The 14387-nt window shown below is 41.8% G+C and overlaps 1 protein-coding gene across 1 annotated transcript; it reads right to left on the bottom strand.

The window, feature by feature from the left end:
- Positions 1-7862: 7862 nt before the first annotated feature.
- On the bottom strand, positions 7863-14147 carry LOC542483 (pyruvate dehydrogenase E1 beta subunit). Its single transcript, NM_001112036.2, has 14 exons — positions 13860-14147; positions 13687-13767; positions 12916-12996; positions 12802-12828; positions 12630-12692; positions 12452-12538; positions 11738-11863; positions 11270-11403; positions 11118-11190; positions 10783-10848; positions 9896-9934; positions 9666-9790; positions 9482-9596; positions 7863-8211 (listed from the first exon to the last, which is right to left on the bottom strand). The coding sequence occupies exons 1-14, from the start codon at positions 13896-13898 to the stop codon at positions 8143-8145; spliced, it is 1125 nt and encodes a 374-aa protein (NP_001105506.1). The 5' UTR covers positions 13899-14147; the 3' UTR covers positions 7863-8142.
- Between the last annotated feature and the right edge of the window lie 240 nt (positions 14148-14387).

The following is a 14387-nucleotide window of genomic DNA, read 5'->3' as shown; positions in this document are numbered from 1 at the left end:
CATCTTGAGGTGGCTCGTCTCTTTGATCTTCTTCTTCATCATTTTGAGCCTCATCCTCATTTTGAGTTGGTGGAGATGCTTGCGTGGAGGAGGATGGTTGATCTTGTGCATTTGGAGGCTCTTCGGATTCCTTAGGACACACATCCCCAATGGACATGTTCCTTAGCGCGATGCATGGAGCCTCTTCATTACCTATCTCATCAAGATCAACTTGCTCTACTTGAGAGCCGTTAGTCTCATCAAACACAACATCACAAGAAACTTCAACTTGTCCGGAGGACTTGTTAAAGACTCTATATGCCCTTGTGTTTGAATCATATCCTAGTAAAAAGCCTTCTACAGTTTTAGGAGCAAATTTAGATTTTCTACCTCTTTTGATAAGAATAAAGCATTTGCTACCAAAAACTCTAAAATATGAAATATTGGGTTTTTTACCGACTAGGAGTTCATAGGATGTCTTCTTGAGGATTCGGTGTAGATACAACCGGTTGATGGCGTAGCACGCGGTGTTGACCGCCTCGGCCCAAAACCGATCCGAAGTCTTGTACTCATCAAGCATGGTTCTTGCCATGTCCAATAGAATTCTATTCTTCCTCTCCACTACACCATTTTGTTGTGGCTTGTAGGGAGAAGAGAACTCATGCTTGATCCCCTCCTCCTCAAGAAAGCCTTCAATTTGTGAGTTCTTAAACTCCATCCCGTTGTCGCTTCTAATTTTCTTGATTCTTAAGCCGAACTCATTTTGAGCCCGTCTCAAGAATCCTTTTAAGGTTTCTTGGGTTTGAGATTTTTCCTGCAAAAAGAATACCCAAGTGAAGCGAGAATAATCATCCATTATTACAAGACAATACTTACTCCCGCCGATGCTTATGTAAGCAATCGGGCCGAATAGATCCATGTGGAGTAGCTCAAGCGGCCTGTCGGTCGTCATGATGTTCTTGTGTGGATGATGGGCACCAACTTGCTTTCCTGCTTGGCATGCGCTACAAACCCTGTCTTTCTCAAAATGAACATTGGTTAGTCCTAAAATGTGCTCTCCCTTTAGAAGCTTATGAAGATTCTTCATCCCAACATGGGCTAGTCGGCGGTGCCAGAGCCAACCCATGTTAGTCTTAGCAATTAAGCATGTGTCGAGTTCAGCTCTATCAAAATCTACTAAGTATAGCTGACCCTCTAACACACCCTTAAATGCTATTGAATCATCACTTCTTCTAAAGACAGTGACACCTACATCAGTAAAGAGACAATTGTAGCCCATTTTGCATAATTGAGATACAGAACGCAAGTTGTAATCTAATGAATCTACAAGAAAAATATTGGAAATAGAATGGTCAGGTGATATAGCAATTTTACCCAATCCTTTGACCAAACCTTGATTTCCATCCCCGAAAGTGATAGCTCGTTGGGGATCTTGGTTTTTCTCGTAGGAGGAGAACATTCTCTTCTCCCCAGTCATGTAGTTTGTGCACCCGCTATCGATGATCCAACTTGAGCCCCCGGATGCATAAACCTACAAAACAAGTTTAGTTCTTGACTTTAGGTACCCAAACGGTTTTGGGTCCTTTAGCATTAGAAACAAGAACTTTGGGAACCCAAACACAAGTTTTGGAGCTCTTGTGTTTGCCCACAACATACTTGGCAACGACCTTGCCGGATTTGTTAGTCAAAACATATGATGCATCAAAAGTTTTAAATGAAAAGCTATGTTCGTTTGATGCACTAGGAGTTTTCTTCTTAGGCATCTTAGCACGGGTTGGTTGCCTAGAGCTAGATGTCTCACCCTTATACATAAATGCATGATTAGGGCCAGAGTGAGACTTCCTAGTATGAATTCTCCTAATTTTGCTCTCGGGATAACCGGAAGGGTATAAAATGTAACCCTCGTTATCCTGAGGCATGGGAGCCTTGCCCTTAACAAAGTTTGACAATTTCTTAGGAGGGGCACTAATTTTGGCATTGTCTCCCCTTTGGAAGCCGATGCCATCCTTAATGCCAGGGCGTCTCCCACTATAGAGCATACTTCTAGCAAATTTAAATTTTTCATTTTCTAAGTTATGCTCGGCAATTTTAGCATCTAATTTTGCTATATGATCATTTTGTTGTTTAATTAAAGTCATGTGATCATGAATAGCATTAACATCAATATCTCTACATCTAGTACAGATAGAAGTGTGCTCAGCGGTAGATGTAGAGGGGTTGCAAGATTTTAATTCTACAACCTTAGCATGTAATATATCGTTTTCACTTCTAAGGTTAGAAATAGTAACATTGCAAACATCAAAAATTTTAGCCTTAGCAAGCAATTTTTCATTTTCATTTCTAAGGCTAGCAAGAGAAATATTCAATTCTTCAATCCTAGCAAGTAAATCATCATTATTATCTCTAGGATTGGAAGTTGAAACATTACAAACATGAGAATCAATTTTAGCCAACAAATTAGCATTTTCATTTCTAAGGTTGGCAATAGTGTCATGGCATGTGCTTAGCTCACTAGTTAATTTCTCACATTTTTCTACCTCTAGAGCATAAGCATTCTTAACCTTAACATGCTTTTTATTTTCCTTGATTAGGAAGTCCTCTTGGGAGTCCAAGAGATCATCCTTCTCATGGATGGCACTAATTAGCTCATTTAGTTTTTCCTTTTGTTCCATGTTAAGGTTGGCAAAAAGGGTACGCAAATTATCTTCCTCATCATTAGCATTATCATCACTAGAGGACTCATATCTAGTGGAGGATTTAGATTTAACCTTCTTTTTCTTGCCGTCTTTTGCCATGAGGCACTTGTGGCCGACGTTGGGGAAGAGGAGTCCCTTGGTGACGGCGATGTTGGCGGCGTCCTCGTCGTCGGAGGAGTCGGTGGAGCTCTCGTCGGAGTCCCACTCGCGGCACACGTGGGCATCGCCGCCCCTCTTCTTGTGGTACCTCTTCTTTTCTCTCCTCTTGCCCTTCTTGTCGTTATCCCTGTCACTGTCGCTTGATAAAGGACATTTAGCAATAAAGTGACCGGGCTTACCACACTTGTAGCAAACCTTCTTGGAACGGGATTTGTAATCCTTCCCCTTCCGTTGCTTGAGGATTTGGCGAAAGCTTTTGATGATTAAAGCCATCTCCTCGTTGTCGAGCTTTGAAGCATCGATTGGTTGTCTACTTGATGTAGACTCCTCCTTCTTCTCCTCCGTCGCCTTGAATGCCACCGGTTGTGCTTCGGATGTGGAGGGATCATCAAGCTCGTTGATCTTCTTTGAGCCCTTGATCATACATTCAAAGCTCACAAAATTCCCGATAACTTCCTCGAGAGTCATTAGTGTGTATCTAGGATTACCACGAATTAATTGAACTTGAGTGGGGTTAAGGAAGATGAGTGGTCTAAGAATAATCTTAACCACCTCGTGGTCATCCCATTTCTTGCTCCCGAGGTTGCGCACTTGGTTCACCAAGGTTTTGAGCCGGTTGTACATATCTTGTGGCTCCTCCCCTTGGCGAAGACGGAAGCGACCGAGCTCCCCCTCGATCGTTTCCCGCTTGGTGATCTTTGTGAGTTCATCACCCTCGTGCGCGGTCTTGAGTAGATCCCAAATCTCCTTTGCATTCTTCAACCCTTGCACCTTGTTATATTCCTCTCTACTTAGAGAGGCGAGGAGTATGGTTGTGGCTTGGGAGTTGAAGTGCTCGATTTGGGCTACTTCATCCTCATCATAGTTTTCATCCCCTACGGATGGTACATGTGCACCAAACTCAACAACATCCCATATACTTTTGTGGAGTGAGGTTAGATGAAATCGCATTAAATCACTCCACCTAGCGTAATCTTCACCATCAAAAGTTGGTGGTTTGCCTAATGGGACGGAAAGTAAAGGTGTATATTTAGAAATGCGAGGGTAGCGTAGGGGGATCTTACTATACTTCTTACGCTCTTGGCGTTTAGAAGTGACGGACGCCGCGTCGGAGCCGGAGGTGGATGCCGATGAAGAATCGGTCTCGTAGTAGACCACCTTCCTCATCCTCTTTTTCTTGTCCCCACTCCGATGCGGCTTGTGGGAAGAGGATTTCTCCTTCTTCTCTTTGTGGTGTGAAGAAGATCTCTTCTCCTTCCCTTTGGAGGAGTCCTTCTTCTTCTCCTTCCTCTTGGTGCGGGACTCTTCTGATGAAGTGCTCCCGTGGCTTGTAGTGGGCTTTTCGCCGGTCTCCATCTCCTTCTTGGCGTGATCTCCCGACATCACTTCGAGCGGTTAGGCTCTAATGAAGCACCGGGCTCTGATACCAATTGATAGTCACCTAGAGGGGGGGGTGAATAGGGCGAAACTGAAATTTACAAAATTAATCACAACTACAAGCCGGGTTAGCGTTAGAAATAATAACGAGTCCGAGAGAGAGGGCGCAAAACAAATCGCAAGCAAATGAAGAGTGTGACACACGGATTTGTTTTACCGAGGTTCGGTTCTCGCAAACCTACTCCCCGTTGAGGAGGCCACAAAGGCCGGGTCTCTTTTAACCCTTACCCTCTCTCAAACGGTCCCTCGGACCGAGCGAGCTTCTCTTCTCAAATCAAAATCGGTAACAAAACTTCCCCGCAAGGGCCACCACACAATTGGTGCCTCTTGCCTTGATTACAATGGAGTTTTGATCATAAGAACAAGTGAGAAAGAAAAGAAGCAATCCAAGCGCAAGAGCTCAAAAGAACACGACAAATCTCTCTTGCTAATCACTAAAGCCTTGAGTGGAATTGGAGAGGATTTGATCTCTTTGGTGTGTCTAGAATTGAATGTCTAGCTCTTGTAAGTGGTTGAGAAGTGGAAAACTTGGATGACTTGAATGTGGGGTGGTTGGGGGTATTTATAGCCCCAACCACCAAACTAGCCGTTTGGTGGGGCTGTCTGTCGCATGGTGCACCGGACAGTCCGGTGCACACCGGACATGTCCGGTGCGCCAGCCACGTCACCAAAGTCGTTGGATTCTGACCGTTGGAGCTCTGACTTCTGGGCCCGCCTGGATGTCCGGTGGCGCACCGGACATGTACTGTAGCGTGTCCGGTGCGCCACTACACGCGTGCCTGACTTCTGCACGCTCTGGCGCGCATTAATTGCTGTTGCAGGTGACCGTTGGCGCGAAGTAGCCGTTGCCCCGCAGTTACACCGGACAGTCCGGTGTACACCGGACATGTCCGGTGAATTATAGCGGAGCAACTGTTGCAGTTTCCCGAAGCCGGCGAGTTCCTGAGGCCGCTCTTCCTTGGAGCACTGGACACTGTCCGGTGTACACCGGACAGTCCGGTGAATTATAGTGGAGCGCCTCTGGATTTTCCCGAAGGTGGCGAGTTTGAGTTGGAGTCCTCTGGTGCACCGGACAGTGTCCGGTGCGCCAGACCAGAGGTACCTTCGGTTGCCCCTTTGCTCTTTTGCTGAACCCAACATTGGTCTTTTTAATTGGCTTGTTGTGAACCTTTGGCACCTGTATAACTTATACACTAGAGCAAACTAGTTAGTCCAATTATTTGTGTTGGGCAATTCAACCACCAAAATTATTTAGGAACTAGGTGTAAGCCTAATTCCCTTTCAATCATTATTGAAGGCTTCTATGTAAGATGGTTTTGAGGAAGGAATTAACGTCACCGTTCCTATGTGAGTGAGTTTTGAGAAAAAGATAAATCAAGACAAGCCTTATCCCATAAACATAGAGAGATTGTTTTGAACTCACAACCTAGTAACTCGGAGAGACAACTTTCATCAGTACACCAGACCTACCCTTTTTATATTTACTCATAATAAAATAAAGAAATAGAAATATTGTATGCTTAGTTTTTCCGATGAATAAAAATAGTAAAAACTTATTAAATATAACACGAAATGCAAATTATATGATCTGATTTTAGGTAGGCATTGTTTTAGATGTAGAGTTTTGATTTATATATTTTATAAATCAAATTTAGAATGATAATTTAGAAATTTTGAATGAAGAAATGGATACTCAAATGCATGATTATTTTTTGACCAACATCGAATTTTAATTCATGCAAATACTACTTAAAATTTTAGAAAATTTTCTAGGTATAATCCTAATTTTTTTGTGAAGGTGCAAATGACACTATGATATTAGGTCAACAAGGGCAAATAGAACCATTGAACGGAAGAAAGTATTCTGTTTGGCAAGAAAAGATAAAGTTGGTGTTGGCTCTATGTGAGCTTGGCTATGTACTCCATAATGATAAACCCATTGAACCCAAAGTGGATGTGCCCTAGTACGACTATAAAGTAATGCAATATGGCATTGAGAAGTGTTTGATGGTCGAAAAAACTTAAAATGGGCCCAATCATAGGTATTATACTAGAGTGTAAAAACTATCAAGAAGTACCTAAACAGGGTGACAAATTAGTTCATTGGGTCCTCCAAGGCATATACTAGCACCCTAGTTAGTGGTTTCATAAATACGAGGTATGATCAATCTGGAGTGCGAGCATATATTCAAAAAATGAGGTTCACTGTTGCTAAGGCGGATAAGTATCTTAGGTAGCCTATGTTTTATAATCCATGTGATTATAAAGTCTCTCCAAAGGACTATGATGCATTTCAATATGCACTACAACATAGTAGTCTAGTATAAGTGGAACTTAAATCAGCTAACACCTCGGTGTGTCCAAGAGGAGAAAAGGTTAAAGAGTTACAAAGGCAACTTTCTAAACTATACCAAACACAAAATCAAGATGATCAATAACAATTCTACACAAGCCTTTAAGAAGTCACAACATCATGTTGATCAAGGTCCTTCCAACAGTAAGTCTCAAGTAGATCAAACAAGTAAAAGCAATTTATAGACTTCCAAGTACACTCAGACACCTACTTGTATTGCAAGAAAAATGGACACTATAAGAGGCAATGCCTAGATTTACTTAAGTAGATCCTATAGAACAGTAAGGATCAAGTAAACCTTTGTAGACAAGTCACTATATATAAAATGCATTCAATCATTATTGGTGGATTGACTTTGGAGAAACGATTCATGTTGCAAACTCTATACAGAGATTACGTACATGCCAAAGCTTTCAAATGGCCAAAGAACAATTAAAGTGGCTAACAAAGTTGAATCACTAATCGAAGCCACCGAGATTTACCTCTAGCATTAAATGATGGTTTTGTACTGCTATTGAGAGATGTTTTATTTGTACCCTTCTTAAGGAGGAATTTGGCTTCAGTTTTCAGACTATATGATCAAAGCATTTATTGTCACTTTGGTGCGGGGTATTTGGTGTATCACTGGTTATATCATGTGCCTTATGAACCTCTCCAACATGTTGCATTCTTTTGTGAGTACTAATTTGGTGCCCCACTAGATATGTCGGGGTGATCGGGATCTGTTGCACATCTACATCTACATGTCTAGTACACTCTATTGCACTTGCCCTTCTTTGACACAACGCTCTCATATTCGGTGTTATATCTGGTGCATCACCACACATGTTCGATGCAACATGTGTTCTCTTCCGTTGTTTTACGTGCCTTTGTCTACGCTCTTGTTTTATCGTGTGTCGAACTTGGACTCTTTCATGTACTAGTTGGTCTTCACATGTCTTATGATGTCTTGGTTGAGGTATTAACCATCCGAATCATCCCTTTATCTTAGTCGAAGTTCACTTGTGCCTTTAAACTATAGAAAAAAAATTACTGGCAAATAATATCTCTAAATGGTCATATTGATCAGCAAACAACAAAATCTTATTTTAAATCGGCCTTGGTCCATTTTTACGCATTTGTTCTCTAAGGTTTATTATGTGTCAAGAAGTTTAAAATTATCAAGTCATCTATTAGCTTAGTGATTTCACTTTGAGCGCCTTCATGTTACTCCTAAACCAAGGTATTTCACAAAACCATAGTATTTTCCTAAAACATCTTAAATATTTTGCATTCATTCAGGGGCTTAAGAAGATTATTTAGCGGTGTACAAAAATCATAGAGAAGCAAATGGACTTGAATCTAGAAATAACGCCACATATATCGACTAACGGGACAAAGCACACCATGGCAGATCTACAAAATTAGCTCGCTTGGAGTCTGGGTTCCGGCCAATTTGCCTGCGCCTTATGAATACTACATGTTTCTGGCTAGAGAGCGAAAACCGATGGAAGGAAAACAGAAAGGCTTGTCCACCAATCAGGCAGCTGCTGCCATTGGTACTGCCCTGTAGCAGGCCCGCTTTGCCGCCCGCACAATGTCATCGACCTGTAAGCAAGCACAGCCGTATGTAATCTGTTAGCCACGGCAGTAACAAAACCAATGCGGCCTAAAGTAATACAAATGACAGGAAATCAGGGAATGTTGCAATATATGCACATAAGCGTTCATGCAGACATGTTTAAAAAGTAAGGTATAGCATTGTAGCAAAAAATTATATTCGCTTTCCATGAGCAACCCAAAAAAATGCTCCCCAATTGTCTCCCGAGTGAATCATTCCACTACCAAACCAGATCACACTCAATTCTTACTACTTTCCAGCCTTCTGCATAGCATCAAGCATTACAGCCAAGCTGCCAACCAATAATAGTGACGTTATGTTGTGTGAATGTGTGACCACTAACCACTTCGACCACAATGGCTACCTGGTATGCGCAACTAGGCAGACAAAGAAACCACCCAACTCCTAAGAGCGCATCTCCTCCAACAACTCTGAAAAATATTTTTCCCACTGCATAGGAATTGGAATCTCCCTAAAACTTTAAATCCTAAATAAAATGCTACTCCAACAACTCTCAATATTTTCTAAAAAACCTAATGAGTTAGCTTTTGGGTCTACAATTTCAATGTCAGTGAACGCCAACGTCATGTCACATCCGACATGAAGCAGCTGCTGCACCAGCCACCACCCGCAAGCAAGCTTCCTGATCCGATTTCTTTGAGAGGATAAAGATAAAACAAAAAGAAAAGAAACTTGCATGCGGTTTTGGATTGGGAACTACGCCAACGACGGGAATTTGCACTGCGGAAGGGAGCCTATTCACGTGCGGGAAAATAAGTACGCTAGATAGGTCACTGTTTGACGTGTTTTTCCCCTTTTTCCCTAAAATAAGGATTGGGACAAGGTTTTAAGGAGCTATTGAAGATACTCTAAACATGGCAGGACAATCCTGCAGGCATATCCGGGTGGCAGATAACAGCTACACGAAGTGGGCAAAAATGCAGGAGCTGAAAAGTGTCTGATTTGTGATTTAGTGTGGCTGTATGCAGCCCAAGTTATGTTAAAATCTCGTGCACATTTGATGGTTCCAAACATTTTTTGTGACTACTACTGACCATCTTTTACACAATTAGCCACTGGTAGAATTTCTAAGGATTGGACATAAAATTCATAAATGAAGTTAAACAAATAACTAGATGAAACTAGGGATACAGGATGTTATCATAAATAGCATAAGAAGAATGGAAGAGCGAGCAGTCTTGAGCAGTGTATACAACAGCTAATAGAAAACCTAGGATGGAAGGCGAAGAAGAGGACCTGCGGAACAGCCATTCTCTCAAGGTTGGCAGCATAGGGCATAGGTACATCAGCTCCAGCAATCCTCTCAACTGGTGCATCAAGGTACGCGAAGCTTTCTTCTACAACAGACATGCTGCAACAAACATGTGTTAGAATAATAGATACCACACAAATGTGTGAGAGGGTAAGGGCTAGAGAGAACCATATCTCGGCACCAATCCCATGTTGGGGGAACCCTTCTTCAACAGTCACCAATCGGTTGGTTTTCCTGACAGATGCATTAATAGCAGCTCTATCAAGTGGTCTGATTGATCGAAGGTTGATCACCTGTCAACAAATATGAACCAAAAGTAAGGTACTACAGATGGCATATGGAAAAACTAGATGGCTATACTGAACAACTGAAAGTATAACATCTACAAAAGGAATTACCTCAGCACTGATTCCTTCCTTGGACAGTATCTCTGCAGCCTGAAGACAAACTAAGCATGAGAATGCAGCAAAATAACAGCCCACTATGACGAAAAATGAAGAGAGGTGACATTAAGTACTACTAAAACCATCTTTCACCTAAATATCCCTCGTAGAATAAAAATCAAACTTACAATTTTCAAACGGACAACTGCTCTCCAAAACACACTCCCAATAAAGATCACTTTAATGAGTAAGAGCATCTCCAAGAGTTTCCAAAACACACTCCCAATCTAGATTTTTGTGGCAAGATTGAAAAAAAAAACTGCTCTCCAAAAACTCCCTATCTCAACTCTATTCCTGTACTTGGAGAATCGGCCTCATCGCACGGATATATATGCGTGTATCCATCACATCAATCCGAAGGTGGAAGGACGTGGGGATGAGTAAGTAGGATAGGGTTCCTGATGCAAACGTACGAGAGAAAGGAAGTATAAAAGTGGTTGGGGTGATTTAGAAATAGTTTGGGGTTCTTGATGTAAAATTACTTTCTATCTTTTAGGAGCGATATTTTGGAAACTGTTGGAGGAAGCCAACAAATATGCTCCCAACTTTTTCCAGACACTTGGAAGACTCATTAATTTACCAAGTGATTTTTTAGAAACTATTGGACTATTGGAGATGCTCTAATAAAAGTGCATTGATGCAGTACGCCAGTACATCCAAATCCCTACAGAAGTAAACATATATTGGGAAACACAGATGCTAACCATTTGTCAACCTATAGGGTAATGGTTAATGAACTAGTAATAATTCTCCTTTACATTGTTTACTAAGTACATCATGGCATACTAATAATTAATCCTCCTTCACATTGTTTACAAAGTACATCATGATTCATGACATACCTGGAGAGCATAGCCAACCATCTTGGAGAACGCAGTAATGGTAACATCTTTACCCTCACGTTCTATCTACAGAAAGATGAGGCCCACAGTAAAGTACACATAATATCAAGTATATTCTGGAAATGGAAATGAGGGAACCCCGTTTTGAAAGCATTCTTCCATATATAATAGGATCTATATACATATACCTACAAGTCTGTATCTGATTTCTACACCCAAGGTGGTTCATCAATAGGAACTCCACTCAAAACCGTCCAAGGGTAAACTTATGGAAATAGTTGTACCTAAACGAACCTCCTTCCCATACACCCATATGCACCCAAGACACAACATACCTTAGCTTTGCCAATCGGTAGGCAAAAACTAGAATCAAGCACTTCAGCAGAAACTGGGAAAGATTCTCCATAACTGCAAATGGTATGATAGAGCATTTCAGCTAAATGATAGGTAGCTAGCAAAATGGTTTAACAAGATCAGACTGACATACAGCAATTCATTTTCCAGGAAAATAACAGGATCAGGGTCCCTGATAGCAGCTTTGAGCAAGCCTCGGGCATCTTCTGAAGAGTATGGTGTGAGAACCTTAAGTCCTGGAACATGTGCAAACCAAGCTGCATAACACTGCATACAATTGAGTTAGTAAATTCCTGATAGTACGGTTATAATCTCATAATCAAGGTGCTAGCAAAAAAGGTAATATGTATCATTAAAGCTCATGATCATAATGAAACAATTACAAAACTTATCATTTTATTTTATACCATTAATTTATAGAAGTGTTGCAAACAGGTTCACAGAGCATCGAAGGATTGACATCGTGACAGTGGCAAGTATAACTAATACAAACAAGCACATAAAAGGATGGCAATAACATAAAGATGAAAAATTAGGAAGTAGAAGGATGATAATCAGACACATAATTACATAACTACATGAGCAATTCCATCTGACAAACCTGTGAGTGTTGAGCACCAACTCCAGCAGCAGCTCCGTTTGGTCCTCTAAAAACAATAGGAACAGATATCTGACCAGCTGACATATAATTTGACTTGGCAGCTGAATTGATGATATGATCAATAGCCTGAAGATACAGTATAGATTACTCAGGTTTTTTCACAAAAATATGGAATGTTGAATTTGGTGGATGACATTAATGGGGAAAAATCAGTACAGAAACTACTAGTCTCAGTCACATGAATTAAGCATGCACAAACGACAGCCTTTTGACAGTAATTCAGGGAAAATAAGGATGAGGAATTGATGCAAGCAACAATCAATAAAATTTCTCGATAATTATGAATCATTTGCAATCAGTGTGGAAGAAAACGTATGTTTGTGCTAGGAAGCAATTGCAAATTTGGAACTACTTTGAACCATTATTGCAAGCTTACCACTAGCAAATGGCAAAAATGCGACCAGAACTATCATTTGAGTGGCATTGGTGCAAAGACTAAATCAGTGACAAATGTGCCATAACTAAGTTGAAATTGATTTTCGTACAAAAAATACTGTCATACTACACAGAATTTAGATAGCTAAGAATCCTAAAGAAACAGGTGAATATTGCATAGCAAGCAGGGACCATTATAGTACACTCAGACGTCCAGGGATATACGTTAAGAAAGGCAAGTAAAAAACTTTAAATTTGTTACCAATATCAAAATCTGACCTGCATCGAGAAATTAAATGTCATAAACTCTATAATAGGCCGAAGACCATGATAAGCTGCACCAACACCAATGCCAGTAAAACCAGCCTGAGGGTAAACAGAGAAAGCAGTAAGTGTGTGCCTTTGTTATCATGTTTACACAGCCTGAAAGCAATGGTTTCAGGATTTTAATGTGCACCTCTGTGATAGGCGTGTCAAGAACCCTATCAGGACCATACCTATCAAGCAAGCCCTTAGAAATCTGCAACAGGACACCGATGAATATTACAAAAATGGTAGGATTTAAGATTTCAGTTTTACATTACCGACAGATAAAAGCAGACACATTAATCCTTATAACTTTTACAAACCTTGTATGCACCTTGGTACTCTCCAACCTACACAAATGAGTAGGAATATGGATTATACACCAGACACTGAACAGGAGAAAAGAGACCAGCAGAAAGTTTTTTTCCAGGCAATACCTCTTCTCCCATCAGAAAAACGGAAGGATCAGCAGACATCTCTTCATCCAATGCAGAGTTCAATGCATCACGGACAGTCATCTGAACATGTAGACTAATAATGTATATGACTTGCCACATAAAGATGTAGAAACTGCAGCATGGGAATAAAACACTAGCCGGAGCTGGCACAGGGACGAAATCAGGTAAAAAGAAAGAAGAAACAAAAAATGCATAACAAAATGTAGCTAAATACAATGATTTGATTACACATCAAATAAGCCCCATTTACAATTTTAACACTTAGAAACTACCAAACGTGCTTCATCTATACAGAAAGCACAAACAATTGCAAAACCAGGGCTTGGGTTTTCCCAACATAGCTTGTCAGGAATCTCGCACAAAAAAAGTTACTTCAACGAATATATTCTAGTAGCATTTCTCAACTAATATGCACCGCACAAAACGAAAGTGTATCCCACTAAGATGTAAGCCATAAATTAAAGCATGAAATCATTTCATTGGCCCACAAACCACTGCCATAACAAAGCGACCAACCCATCATCAAACTATGAAAAAAATCGCTTGTGGGATCATGGCAACTACTGCAGTAACTGAACTCGCAACCACACGTCTCCACCGCTTAAACCATCTACCCCCAATCTACATTTTAGCCGCCTGTCGACAGATCAAGACAACACGCTTACGATATACATGACGTCTAATACAGACACAACCTCCTCGCCTCCAAGGTTAAACGAAAAGATAGGTTTCGGTCAAGCGGCGCCTCACCTCCTTCGCCGCGGCGGAGTAGCCCCTCGCCACCTCAGCCGCCACCGCTGGTCGGAGTCTTCGCAAAACCTGTCCCAGCATCTGCACACCGTGACAAAAAAAAAGACCGTTACAGATCGAACATCGCGAGGCGATCAGAAACCCACGGAGGTAAAGCCTCGTTCGGCACTCACGGGACCGGATCCAAGCTGCCTCCTCGCTGCGCCCAGCATCCTCGTCGTCGTCGTCGACCGGTGCGGTGGATGGAAGAATTCGACGCGGCCTGGAGATGGAGGCGGCGAAGAAACGGGATGGAAAGGAGGGAGGGAGGAGGAGGAGACGCCCTGCCGGGATGGGAGAATGGCAGGAAAGGAGGGAGGAGGAATGGTAGAGGAATTGGTTCGTTGGCCTTGGCCGCGACCACGATGGAGGAGGCGAAGGAAAGTGTGGATTACTGGATTTGTCTCCTGCGTGAGATTTTTATTTGCGCGCTTTTTGCAGGTAAAGCCCCCGCGTGGTGTGATTTTACTGAGAGCATGCGCACGACGTTGGCCTACTAGGCGGGCCGCGGCCCGCGGTCCAACACCGTTGGAGGGCTGCCTAAATCCTAGATGTACGACGTGGAAGAAGTACAGAAGGCTTCTCGGTCTAGCAGAGCCACTCCAAGTTGGCCCGCGTAAATAATATGGGCAACAGTTTGTTTATTTAGGGTTTTATTCTTT

The sequence above is a fragment of the Zea mays genome, chromosome 2 (genome assembly GCF_902167145.1).
Source record: "Zea mays cultivar B73 chromosome 2, Zm-B73-REFERENCE-NAM-5.0, whole genome shotgun sequence".
Classification (NCBI taxonomy): domain Eukaryota; kingdom Viridiplantae; phylum Streptophyta; class Magnoliopsida; order Poales; family Poaceae; genus Zea; species Zea mays.
This window is presented reverse-complemented; position numbering and strand designations above follow the sequence as displayed.

Excerpts from the sequence above, each read along its gene's own strand:
- LOC542483 (NM_001112036.2), bottom strand. The coding sequence starts at position 13,898 with ATGCTGGGCGCAGCGAGGAGGCAGCTTGGATCCGGTCCC. Across the intron at positions 12,539-12,629 it reads TTGACACGCCTATCACAGAG|GCTGGTTTTACTGGCATTGG; the intron begins GTGCACATTAAA and ends GTTTACCCTCAG. Across the intron at positions 10,849-11,117 it reads TACCGATTGGCAAAGCTAAG|ATAGAACGTGAGGGTAAAGA; the intron begins GTATGTTGTGTC and ends ATCTTTCTGTAG.